Here is a 16438-nt window from a genome sequence, read left to right on the forward strand (position 1 = left end):
CTTGATTCCAAGCTAGTAAAGATTCCTTGTCCAGGTAATGAAAATCTCATCTTCCTCATTGCCTTTTCTTATGTGTCCTGCGCTTAAGTTTTTGCGTCATTTAGGGGCCCCTGCTGCAGTGCCTGGTTTCACTGATAGAGAACCTGTTCTAGCCATTGATTGCTGGGGGTAACTTTGCATTCAACAGAAAAGAAGAGCAGCTTACCAGGAAGACAGGTCTTCCAAAGTGTCTTTCCTCTTAAGAAAGGAGGGTGGTTCCTATAGCATGACATTATTCAGGCGAGTTCTCACCTTTAGTGTGTCTCCTGACCCCGAGCCCAGAGCCTGGGGGCTGATGCAGGTGATGCTGTCCTTCCAGCTGGGAAGAATGACTTCTTGCAGCGGCAGCGGCTGTGGCTCCACACAGGTGCAGGCTGCTCCCGAGGGCGGCCACCAGCGCTACGGAGTCCGGTCCTACCTGCACCAGTTTTACGAAGACTGCACCGCCTCCATCTGGGAGTACGAGGATGACTTCCAGATCCAGAGGTCACCCAGCCCGTGGAGCTCTGTATTCTGGAAGGTAAGGAAGGAACGTGGGTTTCACTTGGCAACAGGGAGCGTCACACATGGTAAATACTGTGGCTGGGGGAATCGGGAGGTTCAGGGCCCCATGTGTGCCACACTCTCATGACACTAGATAGTTTCCTCCCCTTAGGGAAGGAGAATCTGGGCCCTGGGCCCAAAGAGGCCCCCAAGTGCAGTGTGACTGTGGCAGTTCACTGACTGAGAAACCACCATAGGCAAAGGACACCCTTCCAGCCCCCCTTACAGACTTGGGTCGTTTGACAAATTGCAGCAATTGTTTAAAAAGGATACAATTAGGTATTTAGAGAAAGCGAATTCTGAGACATGATACAGTGGTCAGAATACCTCTTCCTCACAGGAGGCTCTGGGGAGCCACATTAGACAACCCACACAGTCCTCCGCCACCTCCGCGGGCACCGACTGCGTGCTGAGAGGGTTCGAAGTACTGGAGATTAGAGTGAGGAACTGGACGAACCCCTGCCCTCAGGAACTGATGGCCTGTCGTGGGAAACAACCAGGGACAGGAAAAGCCCGTGACAGATGTCAGGTAGTGACAAGGGCCGTAAAGGGAACCAGGATGAGCGGGGTGACGGAGGCCGGTGTGTAGTGCGTGGACAGCAGAACGCCTTTCAGAAGAGACGGAACCGGGCGGAGACCAGGGCCAGCCGAGGGAGCAGACCCAAGCTCATCAGGCTGAAGGTGTCCTGTGCTGGGAAACCGCAGGTCCCCAAGCCGTGACAGGAGGAGAGGTCCAGCCTGGCTGGAGTGGAGTGAGAGAAAGGACAGGCGGATCCAGGAAAACAGCAGCACACAGATCCATGTGGGGTCCGCAGATGACAGTGAAGCTTTGGGCTTTTACCTCCGCAAAGCGGGCAGCCCCCTGCAGGCGTGTGCAGCAGATGGCACCGTCTCACCAATATCAGAACCAGATCCTTCCGGCTGCCATATGGAAAATAGAGTATCAGTGGGCAAAGGTGAGCAGCCAGATTACCTCAGCCGTTGTAAAAGCTCCCTGGTGAGAATTGATGGCAGCTTAGACCAGGGTGGGGCCGGTGGAAATGGTGACAGTCAGTCCAAGTTAGCACTAAGTTTGAGAGCAGGCTGTCAGGATGCTGATGGACTGGAAGTGGGGTGTGAGGGCCGCGAGTCGCGCACGACCCAGGACCTGCGTGGTAATGGTGTGTGGCTTACTAGGAGACAAAACACCAGAGAGGTAATGGTGTGTGGAGCGGGCAGGGGGAACCAGGAGGTGCCTATTAGATATCCAAGGAGAGATCCTAATGGCCATTTAAATACACCAAGCCACAGCTCATGGCTTTGGAGTTACTGACACAGAGTGCGTAGAACACAGCCGAGATCACCTCGGAAGAGAACTGGACACAGAGAAGAGGGCACTGGGACAGCCCGATGTTTAGGAAAGGAAAAGAGGAGACATAAACTTGCAATTTCCTGGTGATATAGTATAACAAGCAGCAGTACAGTGTGGTGAGTGTCCGCATGGCTTCCTCCCCCAGACTATAGAAGTTCAAACCCCCGCTCTCCTCTCCCACAGCCCTGTGACTTTGGGCCTCCCAACAGTAACTCTCGAAATACCCACCACAGAAACATTGTGAGAATTAAGCAAGATAATATTTACAAAGAGCTTAAAACAATGACTGATTCACACCCAATTATCATTTGCTAGACTAGTTACTTCTAGATGCTAATCTAGAACACTGAGTTCTTAAATGGAAATAAAACTGGAAATCTATTTAATACGTACACATTGGGCAGCATAGTTGTTAACATGGTTTACCCAAGACCGGTGCTAATTCAGACTCATGCTATGGTCACATGCTCTGCATTAGAATTAGTCAAGTCAGCATCCTTGCCCTCTAGAAATAGCCCCTCCAATGAATTCTCCCTGGCCTGGACCAATGAAATACCCAGCCATGCTCACCATGTCTCATATTTACTCAGATAAAACCAGGTGGTTGCATGGTTACTTTCTGCTCCTCTCTCCATCCCTATAGCTACAGAGGAGAGAGGGAGAGAGACCTATTGTGCCAATAGCTTTGTATCTACTGACATACAGGTTATTACAAGCATTCATGTGCACCCAAAGCAGGCCAAGTTCGTAGTCTCATAGTTATTTATGTTCCTGCAAAGTCCAAGTCCTAGATTCGTACCCTAATCATCAAACACTAGAAGCCTCACGTCAACCTGCATGACCTGAGGATTCACTGTCCTAGAGCCCTAATCTGTACCAAGGGAGTAAGCCAACTGTTCTTGAGCTGCTCCGCGGGAAGGCGAGTGAATTCACTTCGGTGTTTATGAAGTGCTCTGTGCCAATGCAGAGAAAGGTACCAGTCATGCACCTGTTTCTGTTATGTGCCTTTTCAGTGTTGTTGGGTTCTTTTTGCATTTCAAGTTGCATCTGTAGGCAGTTCAAGTGCTGGTGTCCCCTCTTGACCCTTCATGTTCCCTCACTGGGGCTGTGCTCGTAGTACCCCGACAGGGCTCCGTACTTGAGCTCCCGAGCAACAGGCAGCATGGAGGGGTTTCTCGAGGACACAGATTTCAGCAGGTCTGAGTCAGAGTGTTGCCCTATCATAGGATCTACATAACATCTCCCTCACAGTGCAACTCTTCCTTTCTTTCTAGACTACCTGGTGGGCTCTTAGATTATACAAGATGCATTCTTCACCTCCGAATAAGACTCAGCCCCTGACCTCAGGGAGCCCACGGTCAGGCAGGGGAAGTAGACATGGGCCCACACTGTTACCGTGCAATGTGCTAAATGCTCCTGTAGAAGCAGTCATGGCACTTCCTGGGAACACAGGGTTCAGGGAGCAGGGAGGAGTATGTATCTGTTCCAGCCTGGAGAAGTGGTCCCACCCACAAAGGGGCCCACCCATGTGCAAGCAGGAGAGGGGCAGCCCAGGAGGAAGAAGTGCATATGCATTTCTGAGCTGGGAGAGGTGGTAGCATGACCCAGACTCTGCAGACAGTGTGGTCCAGGTGGAGTAAACATGTACAAGTTCAGGGAGAGGGTCACATGTGAACCGAAAATGCACGCAATGAGCAGATCACAGAAGTCTATGAAAGATGTGCAAGAAATCTTCCCCAGGACCTCTAGGCTTGAGGGAGGCAAGAAAATAATGAATTTGGGTTTTCCTGGGAGTGGAGGGAATATCTCACAACCTGGTATAAACACACACACACACACACACACACACACACACACACAGAATGTAGCATCCTCTGGGCCTTGGAATCCTAGGTTACATGGGCTGCAGCAGCTGCTGTGGTTTACCCAATGCCTATGGCTTCTTCCATCTTTAAAAGTCCACATGATGTGGTCCCATCTGTCCTCTGCCACTTGCTGCCGCCCAAGGGTCAATCAGGTGGAAAGTTGTTCTGATCCTTGCGTTTGACCTTGAGGAAGGCTGTTGCCACTGGATTGTCTGTGCAGCACACAGCCCAGGATGCAGGCATTATCCAGCCTTCACGCTCCTCACCTCAAGGTTAACCTTCTACCTTCTCCTCAGCCTGTCTCGGAAATTGTTCAGAGGGCACTCGACACCACGTGCCTCCTCCATAGCCTTACTAAGGTGGAGGTGGCTCTGTCCCCTCTCTTCCCGCCCTGGACCCCAGTTAAGCTCCTCCTCTCAGCTAATTCCTCTGAGCTACATCAGAATTTAAACTTAGATTTCTCTTCAAAGTTCTGGTGGATATTAAAGAGTTGGGTCGGGAGCTGTAGGAGACTATTCAGAGAAACCATGTGACATAGTTTTTGTTTAAAAAGACTTCTCAGATGACACTAGAAGGATGGTCAAGGTTGGTTTTGACTAGCAGTGGAGATGAGGCTGCTGCTGTGAACATCCAGGCCAGAGGTGATAATGGCTTCTGCCCCCAGAGCAGCCATGTGGAGGGGAGAGAGAAGGTTCATGAGATTTTTATGAGGTAAAATCAATATGAGGCGGACTCTGTTGGCTGTGAATGTGAGGAAGTTCTCTGGGAGTGGGCAGAGGGGAGGAAGACAAAGAAATGGGAACAAGCTGGGCTTGAAGAACCTTTGGGACATTTTTCTATGACTCATGCTATTTGGAAACAGGGTATCAGAACTACATCTAGAAATGTGGTCCAGAGCTCAGGACAGCAGTTCAGATGGACTTGGAGGTTTGGAAGTCTTTGATAAGAAGTAGAAGCTAAAACCACAGCCTTAGACCAACCCTAGTGAGAACATATTGAAAAAGAGGTGGGGGTCAAGGGCGGAGCCCTGGGACGGCAGTAATGGGCAGAGGGCTGAAGCGAGTTGTTATGCGGAGGGCGTGTCAGAGGTGGCTGGGGGTGGGGGGGCGTCTCAAGAGGGGCTAAGGGTGTAATATCAAAGGCTGGAGAACATGCAAGTGAGATGCGGAAAGAAAAGTCACATTGGCTTTGATAATCGGGAGGTCATCAGTGACCAGAGAGAAGGCGGTTCTGAGGTCAGCATGGAGGACTAAGAATGGCAGTCAAGAGTAGGAATGACCCCAAGCAATGGGACACGGGCTCCCGAACACACTGTGAAGACGGAAGCTGTTGGATGTGCTTATAGTGTGCTGGAGGAAAAAAGTCTTGGGGTGGGGGCTGGGGGGGAGACCCCAATGGCCAGGTGGAGGGACCATGGGGAGACCCCAATGGCCAGGTGGAGGGGACGTGGGGAGACCCCAATGGCCAGGTGGAGGGACCATGGAGAGACCCCAATGGCCAGGTGGAGGTGACGTGGGGACACCCCAATGGCCAGGTGGAGGGACCGTGGGGAGACCCCAATGGCCAGGTGGAGGTGACATGGGGAGACCCCAATGGCCAGGTGGAGGGGACGTGGGGAGACCCCAATGGCCAGGTGGAGGGACCATGGGGAGACCTCAATGGCCAGGTGGAGGGGACGTGGGGAGACCCCAATGGCCAGGTGGAGGGACCATGGAGAGACCCCAATGGCCAGGTGGAGGGGACGTGGGGACACCCCAATGGCCAGGTGGAGGGACCATGGGGAGACCCCAATGGCCAGGTGGAGGTGACATGGGGACACCCCAATGGCCAGGTGGAGGTGACATGGAGAGACCCCAATGGCCAGGTGGAGGGACCGTGGGGAGACCCCAATGGCCAGGTGGAGGGGACGTGGGGAGACCCCAATGGCCAGGTGGAGGGACCATGGAGAGACCCCAATGGCCAGGTGGAGGTGACATGGGGACACCCCAATGGCCAGGTGGAGGGGCCAGTGGGAGACACGCTGGCCAAGTGGAGGGTGCTGGGAAGATGGTGCGAGGTCAGGCCCCAGGAGGAGCCTGACCATTGCCTGACCTTGGTACTTGCTTGGTAAAGCTCGGTGTGAGCTGAGGCAAGTAGGACTTATGAGCTAGAATCTGCTCAGAGTGTGTGAGGGAGAAGTCGCAGCGGCCCTGGCTGAGGAAGGAGAGGAATCCAGTCTCTGCTCTTGGCTCACTCTCCCTGAATAACCTCCAGCCCAGATGGCTCCTTCCATCCAGCTCCCTCCAGCACTTCCCCGCCGATGGCGCCTCCGCCTGCGGGTCCTCCCCCCAGCGGTCATCACTGCTCCTCTGACAGCAGCTGCGGCTCTGCCTCCTGGAGGAGCTGCGTCTGCAGACCTGTCTGCTCCGAGGAGCAACAGAGGGCCCTGGTGCAGACAGCAGCGGTCTAGAATCCCAGCCCTCTTCCCGACAGAGGATCTGGGTCTTCACACATCCTGCGCCCTACCTAGACAGACCAGAAGTCGCAGCCCAAACACCACCTCGCTACCCTCTGGGGTTTGTCACGGCCTGACAGGTCCTTGTCCCCGGCCACTAGGGTGGACCTCACTGGGACCTCACTGTCCCCTGCTGGGTTGGGGTGGGGTCTCCCCAGTAGCACCTCAGCTCCTCCACAAGGCCCTAAGCAGAGCCGCTTTGCTCCCGTGAACCCTCCAATAACCCCTGTGCTGCCATTGACTGTACTCTGTCGGTTTCACGGGACCCTCTTTCTCTTAGGTCCAGGACCACTTCAACTGAGAGCTGCGTCCAGAAACAAGTCTTATGATATACTGAACAGAATCAGTCCCCAAAAGGTCACTCCCCCAAAGTCCTGTTCCTTCCATTACTCCAGCACAGCACCGGGGCGGTGGGGGGTGGGGGGTGGCGCTACTGGGCCTGCACGTCCCCTCGTCACACCCACAGTCCTCTCAGGGAAGTCCTGAAGCAAGTCCTCCTCATTCTGTGGTTGCCCTTTGTGCCTACCACGCCCAGCTCTCCCTGCCTGTCCGTGGGTTCCGAGTTCCTCTCTGGGCATGTTTCCTGGGGTCCTCAGGATCCTTGCAGTCACCTGTCCATCACGTCCTCCCCTCCTCCTTCGGCTCTTCTGAAGCAGTGGGGTGAGTCACTTTTCCAGTTCCGACAGTGAGCAGAGCTGCCATCTGCAAGCCACAGTTTGCCTTTTCGCTTCAGGGTGACATTCCAAGAGTGGATTTTCATCTCATGCGCTGCTCCGCTGGGGAGCGGGCTGCACTGAGAATCCGTCACCTGGCCCTGCTCCATGTTGGGCGGTCTGGTGGTTGGAGTTAGGAATAGTTATTGAACGTCAGGCTGGGCCAGGAACTCCGGGAGACGAGGCAGAGGCAGACAGATGGAGGGCGCTGGCTCACACCCTCGTCAGAAGCTCAGGAACTAAGATGGAGGCCTTCCTGACGCCCACCACGTCTGAGGATGAGTGCCAGTTCTTGAGGAGGAAGGCAGTTTAGTCATGCAGGAAGCGTGGCTCCATGGGTATTTAAGTTCACTTAGTCGGTACGTTCAGAATTTTCCAAAGTGAGTCGTTTTCCAAAAGTTATGAATACTGTTCAGACTCCAAAGGTAAATTTACTTGCCACTATTTTTAGAAAGTAATCCAAGGTGTCATGCTTTTCAGCCATTTTTTTTTTCCTGCAGTCCTTACATCTTATGTAGAACAGGTTTTGTTTTTTTAGTAGACATCATATTGACTCTTTTTTTTTTTTAGTTTCTTCACAAAATTACATTAAAGGACATGTGCCCATATATAGGTAGCTGAAACTCTTTTGAAATAAAAGTAATGGTAAAGGAATATGCAAAATAATAATTAGTGAAGTAATAGAGGGAGAAGAGATGGGGGATCACATAGACCTGGGTTAGAATATGATCCAGCCACCTGCTACCCATGAGATCTGGAACTCTGCTTCTTAGACCCTGTGACCCTCTATTTCTAAAATAAGTGAAACAGGAATGAAAGTTCTCCTAACATGCTTATAAAGATTAAATGAAAATATATCTAGCACTATGCCTGGGCCACAACAGACAGTCCTCCTTTCCCCTGCTTAATGGGTTATGAATATATTTTCCTTCTGTTAGGCAAATCTCCTTCATCGGTGCATCATCCCTAAAATTTAGTACACCAATACACACACTTTAAATACTCAAGAGTGAATGATATTATTTGGTTCTTTATCCAACCTTGTTATTCTAACTAAAAGCAATAAGGAACAGGAGAAAATGAAAATTTTTGCTTGAAAAATTGTGTAACTGTTAACAATTCCTTGTTCCAAGAGTAATGTTAACTATTCCTTAGTCTAAACACTAAGCAATTGTTCTAATACCAATATCCATGCAAAATAACGATTTTACAAGGAGTGTATTTCCAAATAATGGTGATTTGTCACAATTTATTACTTGACCAGATGCAAAGCTAAGTGCACATTTAACTCACAACCTGTGAGGCAGGTACTCTTATCATTTGTCCCTTTGTCAGTGGGAAAATTAAAGATGAGACAAGTGACTCTCCCTCTATGGTCCCAGCACTAGGTGGCATTGCTAGAACCAAACACATGACTCCAGCCACCAAACGGTAAGTCACGCTCCATCTCCAGTGCTGCCTTCCACAGAACTTAGTGCAGTTCAAGCTCCATCTGCTACTCTGAACATTTAGTAGCTGCTGCAGCTCAGGTAGCTACAGGAGGATAGAAAAAGCCCTGGGCTGTGCTGGGCTGGGGGTCAGCCCCATGGTTGCCCTGCCCTGCCCCTGAAGCTTGGGACCCACTCATCTTTGACCCAGCGACCCACCCTGTGTGGCTACATGTCCTTTCCTATAAGCTAACAGGTATGTTTCCTGCCCTGCTTGCTGGGAAAAGGCTCAGGAGGTGGTAAGGATCGACAGTGTGCTCTAGCCCAAACCACCAGGAACATATCTCTGGGCTGAACAAGTTGGGGACCCAGTGAGAGTGTGAGAAGATGAATTATGATAGGCTTTGGTTGGGTGATTGGAGAAGGGTAGGAAGAAGTGGAAGAGGGTCAGGGAGGGTCTACAGCTGGATGTTTAATAAATCTTATCTCTAGGGAAGGAAGATGATAGTGAGGCCAAAGCAAGGAGCAGCCCTGGCCACGTGGTCAGATTGGCCAGAGGAGTGGAGGTTGGGCCTTAGTGGCTGGCACCATGACCTTGGTTGGGTCTGAGCTGAGCCTCGGCTGTGAAGTGGGCTTGTCCTGCCTCACTCCCTCACAGCCACAGGAGGAGCAGACTGTGCCCGACAGAGCCTGGCCTCGCTGTGAGCCGGCAGCCAGCTCCTGACTGCCCAGCGTGCGGAAGAGTCGGGCCAGCTCCTGCTCCTCTCTTCCCTGAAAGAGGGTTGTGCCATCTGCCAGGCCAGGCGCCGTCCCCACAGGAGACCACCAGATGCAGCCTGCACTTTTAGGTTGACATTCAACCCAGAGAGGTCTTCTTTCCCCTTGGTTTTTAGGTAGAAAATCAAGTCGACTTTTCACGTGGCTGTGGCCTGACTGGGAAGACTCCCTTCTCTCCAGAAACCCCACAGGCCGCCCTTGCTGCTCAGGGTGGAGCCGAAGCCCTCGCTCACTCATCTCGCTTCCGTTCTCTCTCCAGGTCGGACTCATCTCGGGCACAGTCTTTGTGATTCTCGGACTGACTGTTCTGGCAGTGGGCTTTCTCGTGCCCCCCAAGATCGAGGCGTTTGGCGAAGCCGACTTTGTGGTGGTCGACCGGCACGCCGTGCAGTTCAACGGCGCCCTCGACCTGTGCAAGCTGGCAGGGGCCGTGCTCTTCTGCATCGGGGGCACGTCCATGGCAGGGTGCCTGCTCATGTCGGTGTTCGCGAAAAGCTACTCCAAAGAAGAGAAATTGCTTCAGCAAAAGTTTAAAGAGCGAATTGCCGACCTCAAGGCCCACACCCAACCCGTCACCAAGGCACCGGGCCCAGGGGAAACCCAGATTCCAGTCACTTTGTCCAGGGTTCAGAATGTCCAGCCTCTCTCCGCAACCTGACACCCTCCCCGCCCTGCCCCCTCTCTGATGCGCACACATGGTTCAGAGGCGTTGGCCAGCTTCCTGGGTGAAGGATGGGCGCTGACAACCAGGGCGTGTTTGGCTTGGGGCAGCTGGCCTAGTGCAGAGCTCACACTTGCTCAGCTCAGGTGACGCTCGCGAAGGTAGCAGCCACGTGTTAGCCAATGCATACGCACCCAGCTGCATAGGACGGGTGCTCTGAGTCCCCACCAGGAGCCCCTCCGCAGTTCCTCTCCGATATTGTGGCTTTGTGTTCCTTTCCGCGTCATTTGACCAGCCGCCCATGAGTGACTTGGTCCATTTTACTTTCCGACACTGGTTTTCCAGCCCTGCGTGGTGCTGTCTTCCACCCTGTGTCGCTGTGTGCAAGAGGTTGTCCTGTGTGCTCGTAGAAATGCGGAGTTCCCGGACTTGGATCCAAACACTAGTCTTTTAACTATATCTCAACATGAAGTTCCTGAGATCGGTTATAAATTCATTAGTGTTCTGCATAAATCTTTTTGTTTTCTCCACTTTTTTTTTTTTCATTTCAAAAGCTAAAATTGCCAACTTTAGAATCTTGGTGAAAAAAAATTAATATGAGGAGTATCTAAAAGCAATGTTCAAAGGCACAGAATTAGAGGCCAGGAAACCTGAGTTCCTGCTCCTCCCTCGCTGTGCGACTGTGCAGAAAGTAATTAGCTCCCTCAGCCTCAGTCTCCCCGTCTGCACAGTGGGCTCTATGGGCCTCAAATGTCTTTTGAGATTCTCTTTTTGCCATGTGTCATTCAGTGTCTCCCCCAAGAATGTTAATGTGGTTCTGTGGCTCTCACCATGGTAGGACTTTTTCAGAACTGAACTCCTGGAAGGCCACCGAGTCTGCCAGCTTCTCACTACCTACCTTAAATATCCACCCCAGCAACTTATAGCACGCTGTCATATTTTTATAAAGATAAAAGTAAGCCATCCTCAAATAAGAAGCCCCTGGGCGGATAGTAACCTTAAAGGGGGGTTTTGTTCTCAGATAAGATGTGTCGTTCCCCAGCAAGATGTCCTCTTTATCCCTTGCACTTAATCTGTGGATTTGAATTAGATGGAGGAAAACAGAGGTGTGACCTTGGTACTCTCTCAGACTCTGGGCCGCTCCCCTCCCCCTTCACTGGATAAATAAAATACGTGAACTAGACAAACCCGAACTGCACGGTCATTCCTTCAGCCTGGCTATTTTCTCTCCTGCATGTAGTTTTCCATTTTGAGGGGGAATCAGCTCTGATTGTCTCTGGCTACATGGAAGAATAAAGGAAGCCGTTAGTGTTCGTGGTGCCCTGTTCATTTTGTACAGTGCAGCCTGAGACACAGGGCAAGTCAGCCTCCTTGGCCAGACAGGAGAAGTCGTTCTGGTTGCTTCAGGTGCTCGACTTCCTGTGGAAATCCCTTAATTGCACTCGTGAAGCTGTGTGCAAGCCCCATGCATCTGTGCAAGATGGGCACCATCACCCAGCGCCCCCCCACCTGCTCGCCTCTGTCTTGAAGACCAGTGAATCTCAGAGAATGAGTCTTGACTCTAAAGCCTTCAGACTGAACAGTAGCAGCTGGAGCGACTTGGGCATGTTTGGGTACAGGCGCCATGGCAGCCCTCAGGAGCCCCTGTGCTCCTCCCAGAAGCCCCCAGGAAGCCAGGACCCACAAGTCTGTGCCAGTCTGAAGGAGTGACTCGGCACTGTCTGGCGAGTAGCCCCGGCTCTGTGGGAGTGGGAGCCTGCAGGCACCCTCCCAGCCCCAGGGGAGAATGGAAGCCACTGCAGCTAGCAGAGGAAGGACGGCATTAGGAAGCAGTTGGATGGTTGGAGAGAACAGGGGCCATGTGCAACCAGAGAGTGAGAATCAACACAGCGCTAAGCTCGTCTGGCCTGGACGGGGCAGGCGGCGTCAGGGGACTGGCAAAGTGGAAGGGTTTACAGACTTGGTTCCGGCCTGACTGCTGGCCCCTGGAGACCTGCATGACCTACCGAAGAGCCTCTGAATGAGACCCGCAGCTCGCAGACGCACACACACCTGGACTGATAGAAGCCTAGGTAACGGGTCCCGGCTGAAGACCCCCAGGCAACACCGCCCACTGGTCCAGCACCGCCCTTTGCTGGGGCTCTCTCAGGTGGTGGACCAGCCCACGGGCTCCCAGGGCAAAGCGCCATGCCCTGTGGTGGCTCCATGAGGCTGGACTCTCATCCTCACAGAGAACCTGCCTTTTGTACCCTCCCACCTGACGGACCCACTCGCCCACTCCACCCCAGCCCTGCATTGTTCAGTCAATCGTATTGCTCCTGTCTCCTCCCTGGTTCTCTTCCAGAGCCACATTTCCATGTGTTCTTCATGTCTTCCATTTGTCCACCTATTAAATGGAGCGTCCCCCCCCCCCACTATGGCCAAGTTTAAGAAAACTACGTTAGACATTCTGGAACTTCATTGACCTCACTCACTGCACACAGGCCCCCGGCCAGAGGACTGAGGTCAGGAGGGGTGTTCTGGCACACTGAAGCACCCTCTCTCCCAGTGGACTCCACTTCGAGGCCGTGTCCCAGCAGTAATGACCTGACCCTCCTCTAGACAGCTGCCAAGGCCCAAGGCCACACCAGGAAGTGATGGCATGGGAAGAACTGAAGTGTGAGGAGTGGGGACCCTTGGAGGTATTCCATACCTATGAAGCCCCCCTAATCCCCACAAAGCTCGGTGGGGTCTCAACTGTTAGCATTGTCTGTTCTTTAGGGGAGGAATTAGTGAGGAGACCCATCCAAGGACAACCTGCGAATAACGGAGGCGAGATCTGAACCAGGAGGCAGCTCAGAAAGCTGACTTCGGCGTGCAGAAGGGCTGCCTCTCCCCTGCCATTCCTGACATCATTCTTCCCCTCTCCCTCCACACACACACACACACACGCTGTTGCCAGGATTTGGCCTCACAGCTGCACCTTCCATTAGAAGCTCCAGTTAGCTCCTGGGGCGCGAGGAGCAAGTGTGGAGGTTAAGTGCGCCCCAGAAACAATCACATAAGTGTTAAGTGCTCATTTAAAACAACTCGTGCCTTGTGAACAGCAAGGACCCTGCTGCCACTACACACAACAAAAATGACATGAGCAGGAGCCTTGAGTGGGTTCCCTCGTGTGGGCATGGCCGAGTGCCTGTGCCGGCGTGACCGTGGGCTAGAGCGCCGAGACTGACTTGTGCTTCATTGAAATGAAAGTTTTAAGCCAAAACTCCATTCCCGACTTCCACGGGTAGATGCGACCTACGCCTCTGGGCTTCTGGAGGTGGGTAGGGTCTGCAGAAGGTCGACGTGCCTGTGCAGCCAAAGAGCATGACAACAGGTCGGACTACACTCACCAGCCTTAGCAGACCCCAGCCCTCACCAGCCAACACCTAGGGGTTTCCCTCAGACCCCACAACTGAGGTCCCCAAACCAGAGGAAAAGCCGCAAAAGCAGAATACATCTCACCCCAACACCTTCCCACGGCCGGCAGGAGACACGTTCTGGCTGCCCGACAACCGTCCACAGGGGTTACATAGCACTTGGGTCACTGCTGTTGGCCCAGCTCTGCTAATTAGGGTTTGGAAACCTACTAAGCTGTTGGTGGGACCTCATGCTCCTCACGAGGCTAAGGCTACTGGTCAGCTCTCAAGGTCCCACGTCCGTTCAGTCGGCCCCACTCCTGCTTTCTCTGGTGGCTGAGGGCACTGGGTGGTCCGTGCTGGAGGCTCCCACAACAGGCAGAGGCACCATGCCCTGGCCCTGCAGCAGAGGTGGGGCAGGTGGCCATGTTGGCTGGCAGTGCCTCAGGACCACAGGCCTGTGGCCAGCTCCGTGAAGTTTTGGCCGTGCTGGCCCCCGCTCCAACCCACCCGGCTGCAGCTCACCATTCCCGGGGCTCTGCTGCTGCCCGCCAGGGAGTCTGTCATCGTCTTGTGAGTGTGACTGTGCAGGGATGTGCGAATGCGCGGGACCGTGTGCAGGGTATGTGACTGTGACTGAGGGTGTCAGTGCGTGAGTTCTGTGACCATGTGAGTGTAGCAGCCACATAAAACAACTCCATTCCTCATATTAGTGTGTGACCCCTGTGTGTGTAAGTGAGTGAGTGTATGTGACCGGGTGTGCATGTGACCCCTGTGTATATAAGTGTGTATGTCACCAGGTGTGCGTGTGACCCCTGTGTAAGTGAGTGAGTGTATGTGACCGGGTGTGCATGTGACCCCTGTGTATATAAGTGTGTGAGTGTATGTCACCAGGTGTGCGTGTGACCCCTGTGTAAGTGTGTGTGTGTGTGTGTCACCAGGTGTGCATGAGACCCGTGTGTGTATATGTGTGTGAGTGTATGTGACCCCTGTGTGTGTGTGTGTGTGTGTGAGTGTGTGTGACCAGGTGTGTGTGAGACCATGCCTGTGTGTGTATGTGTGCGTGTGTGTAGCAGCCACGTGGAAGCAGCTGCGTTCCTCAGTCCCCAGCCTCCAGCATACAGAAATGCTAGTGTGGCTCCAGCGAGAGGCGGGAGGGAGAGCCGCTGGCCAGCTCCGGGGTGGTCTCAAGCCCACAGGCAATAGCACAAGTAGCCTCCGCCGACTTCCAGCACGACCAGTGCCACAAGAGGCCTGGGAGGTTCTGATGAGCTCCCCGGGGGCAGGAGCACTCAGAAGTCCCCTGGAATGCTCAAACAAAATGTGGCCAGGCCACCAGAAGAAAACACCTCTCTAGGATGAAAAGCAAGACACTACGAAAAGAACATCAAATAGTTTAAAATTCAAAAAATACTAAAAGAATAAATTGAAAGCACGCTAGAAAGTCAAACACCTTCATTGTAAAAAAATGAAAACTATGGGTCAAAGGTAAAGACGTGCACATTCAGCCAAGCAGGAAGAATAATAGAGAAGAAATTGCCAGTAAGATAATAGAAGATAACTTCTCAAGGCTCTGGAATTCAGAAGTATTCAGGTTGGAGGTGCACCTTGCATTTGCAGCAATATGATTTTTTTTTAAAGTCAGACACATTTTTGTGGAATTTTTGGACACAAAAGATGAAAGGATCCAAGAAGCTTCCAGAGAGAACAACAGGCCAGCTATAGAATGATAAAAATCAAACTGGGAAGAAAGAGAGTGCGATCCCAGGCAACAGAGGGTAAGGCCGCTTTGAGCCCAGGGGAAATACACGTTAACTCTGATCAAGAAGAATAAAGAGGCCACAGAAACCCCAGGAAGAAAATTTAAAAATAAATTGCACAAGGAAATCATGGTTCGAATATTCAGCATGACTAGGACACTATGGGCAAGAACGGAGAGAAGAGAAGAAAAGAGAGGCCATCGGAAACCTGACTTTCCAGCGGGTTCTTTCTATTTCTAGTAGAAAAGGAGCTGACACCATGAACCCAGGGAGAAAAGATAGAACCGGGTCACCCCAGTTTTCTGCAGCGACAACATTTCAAAGCCCAGCGTAATGCAAACACTGCTCACCTGCTTCAATGTTCAGAATAGAGCTGCCACCCAAAGAGAAGCCTCGATTGTGAAGTGGGCTAAATATGTGATAAAGATATGTGACACGCTCAATGGTGGAACAAAGACAGAGCTAGCGACGCTTGGAAACTGAAGAGAAAAGATAAGGGAGACGATGGAGATCCTAATGTCCTTGACTGACTTAATGAGTCCAGAGGAGCCGTCTCAGGTATTGAGGCTGCTATAACAGCAAAACAGCAACCTAGGAGGCTTCTAAACAGGAAAGTCTGGGACCAAGGTGCCACCAGACTGTGTCTGGTGAGGACTCTGGTTCACAGATGGCACCTTCTGGTTCTGTCCCCACATCGTGGCAGAAGAGAACTCTGTAAAAAAGCATGAACCCCACTCACGGGGGGCTCCATCCCAGAGATCTCTTTGGTGTCTCTTCTTGCCGTGGAACCAGGGACAGGTTTCAACCTATGACCTGGACACTCACTCTGGGGCAGTGACTGTCCAAGGATTTCGGGAAGAAACACGGGCCGACGTTTACCATTTAGTCCTACAGGTAGCCCAGTGACAGAACTAGATCCAAATCACAATGAGGAGGAGCAAAAAGAGGCGTGGAGACAGCGAATCAATCCCTCATCTTTCACTGCAGGAAACCGGCCATTACTACCTCAGTCAACAAATCAAGAAACAACAAATATGTTATTTAGCGCTACGGAAGGAGCCGCTCGAAGAACGTCAACCAGGTGTTAGAGGAGGCTGCCTGTGGAGGGCCGGAGATGGCGGGGTGGGGGGGAGACAGTCCTAGTCACAGCCCCTGTCCCCCTGGCCCTAGTTAAACTTCAGGCTCATCTCTGGGAGCTCCATGCTCTAGAAAGGAGGGGCCCACCCTGAGGGACCCTCAGACACAGGGATTTGCAAGGTGTGGCAAGGCCTCCAGGAAGTTTGATCTGTGCCTTGAAATGGGTGTAGAAGTGAGCCCGAGTGGTCCCCGCTTGACAAGGAATTTGCTGAGAGGGGTTTCAGTTTTGAGTCGAGGGAGAGAGTGGACAATGGGGAGAAAGAGGCCAAAGCTCTCGAGGCAGAGGCAGCG

General features: G+C 52.5%; 1 protein-coding gene across 1 annotated transcript; it reads left to right on the forward strand.

The window, feature by feature from the left end:
- The first annotated feature begins 367 nt into the window (after positions 1 to 367).
- On the forward strand, positions 368 to 11037 carry Nrsn1 (neurensin 1). Its single transcript, XM_027948067.2, has 2 exons — positions 368 to 559; positions 9469 to 11037. The coding sequence occupies exons 1-2, from the start codon at positions 368 to 370 to the stop codon at positions 9865 to 9867; spliced, it is 591 nt and encodes a 196-aa protein (XP_027803868.1). The 3' UTR covers positions 9868 to 11037.
- The last annotated feature ends 5401 nt before the right edge of the window (positions 11038 to 16438 follow it).

Source organism: Marmota flaviventris, chromosome 6, assembly GCF_047511675.1.
Source record: "Marmota flaviventris isolate mMarFla1 chromosome 6, mMarFla1.hap1, whole genome shotgun sequence".
In the NCBI taxonomy this organism is placed as follows: Eukaryota; Metazoa; Chordata; class Mammalia; order Rodentia; family Sciuridae; genus Marmota; species Marmota flaviventris.

Coding starts and splice junctions, on each gene's coding strand:
- Nrsn1 (XM_027948067.2), top strand. CDS start 368: ATGACTTCTTGCAGCGGCAGCGGCTGTGGCTCCACACAGGTGCAGGCT. Junction 560..9,468: donor GGAGCTCTGTATTCTGGAAG/GTAAGGAAGGAA, acceptor TTCTCTCTCCAG/GTCGGACTCATCTCGGGCAC.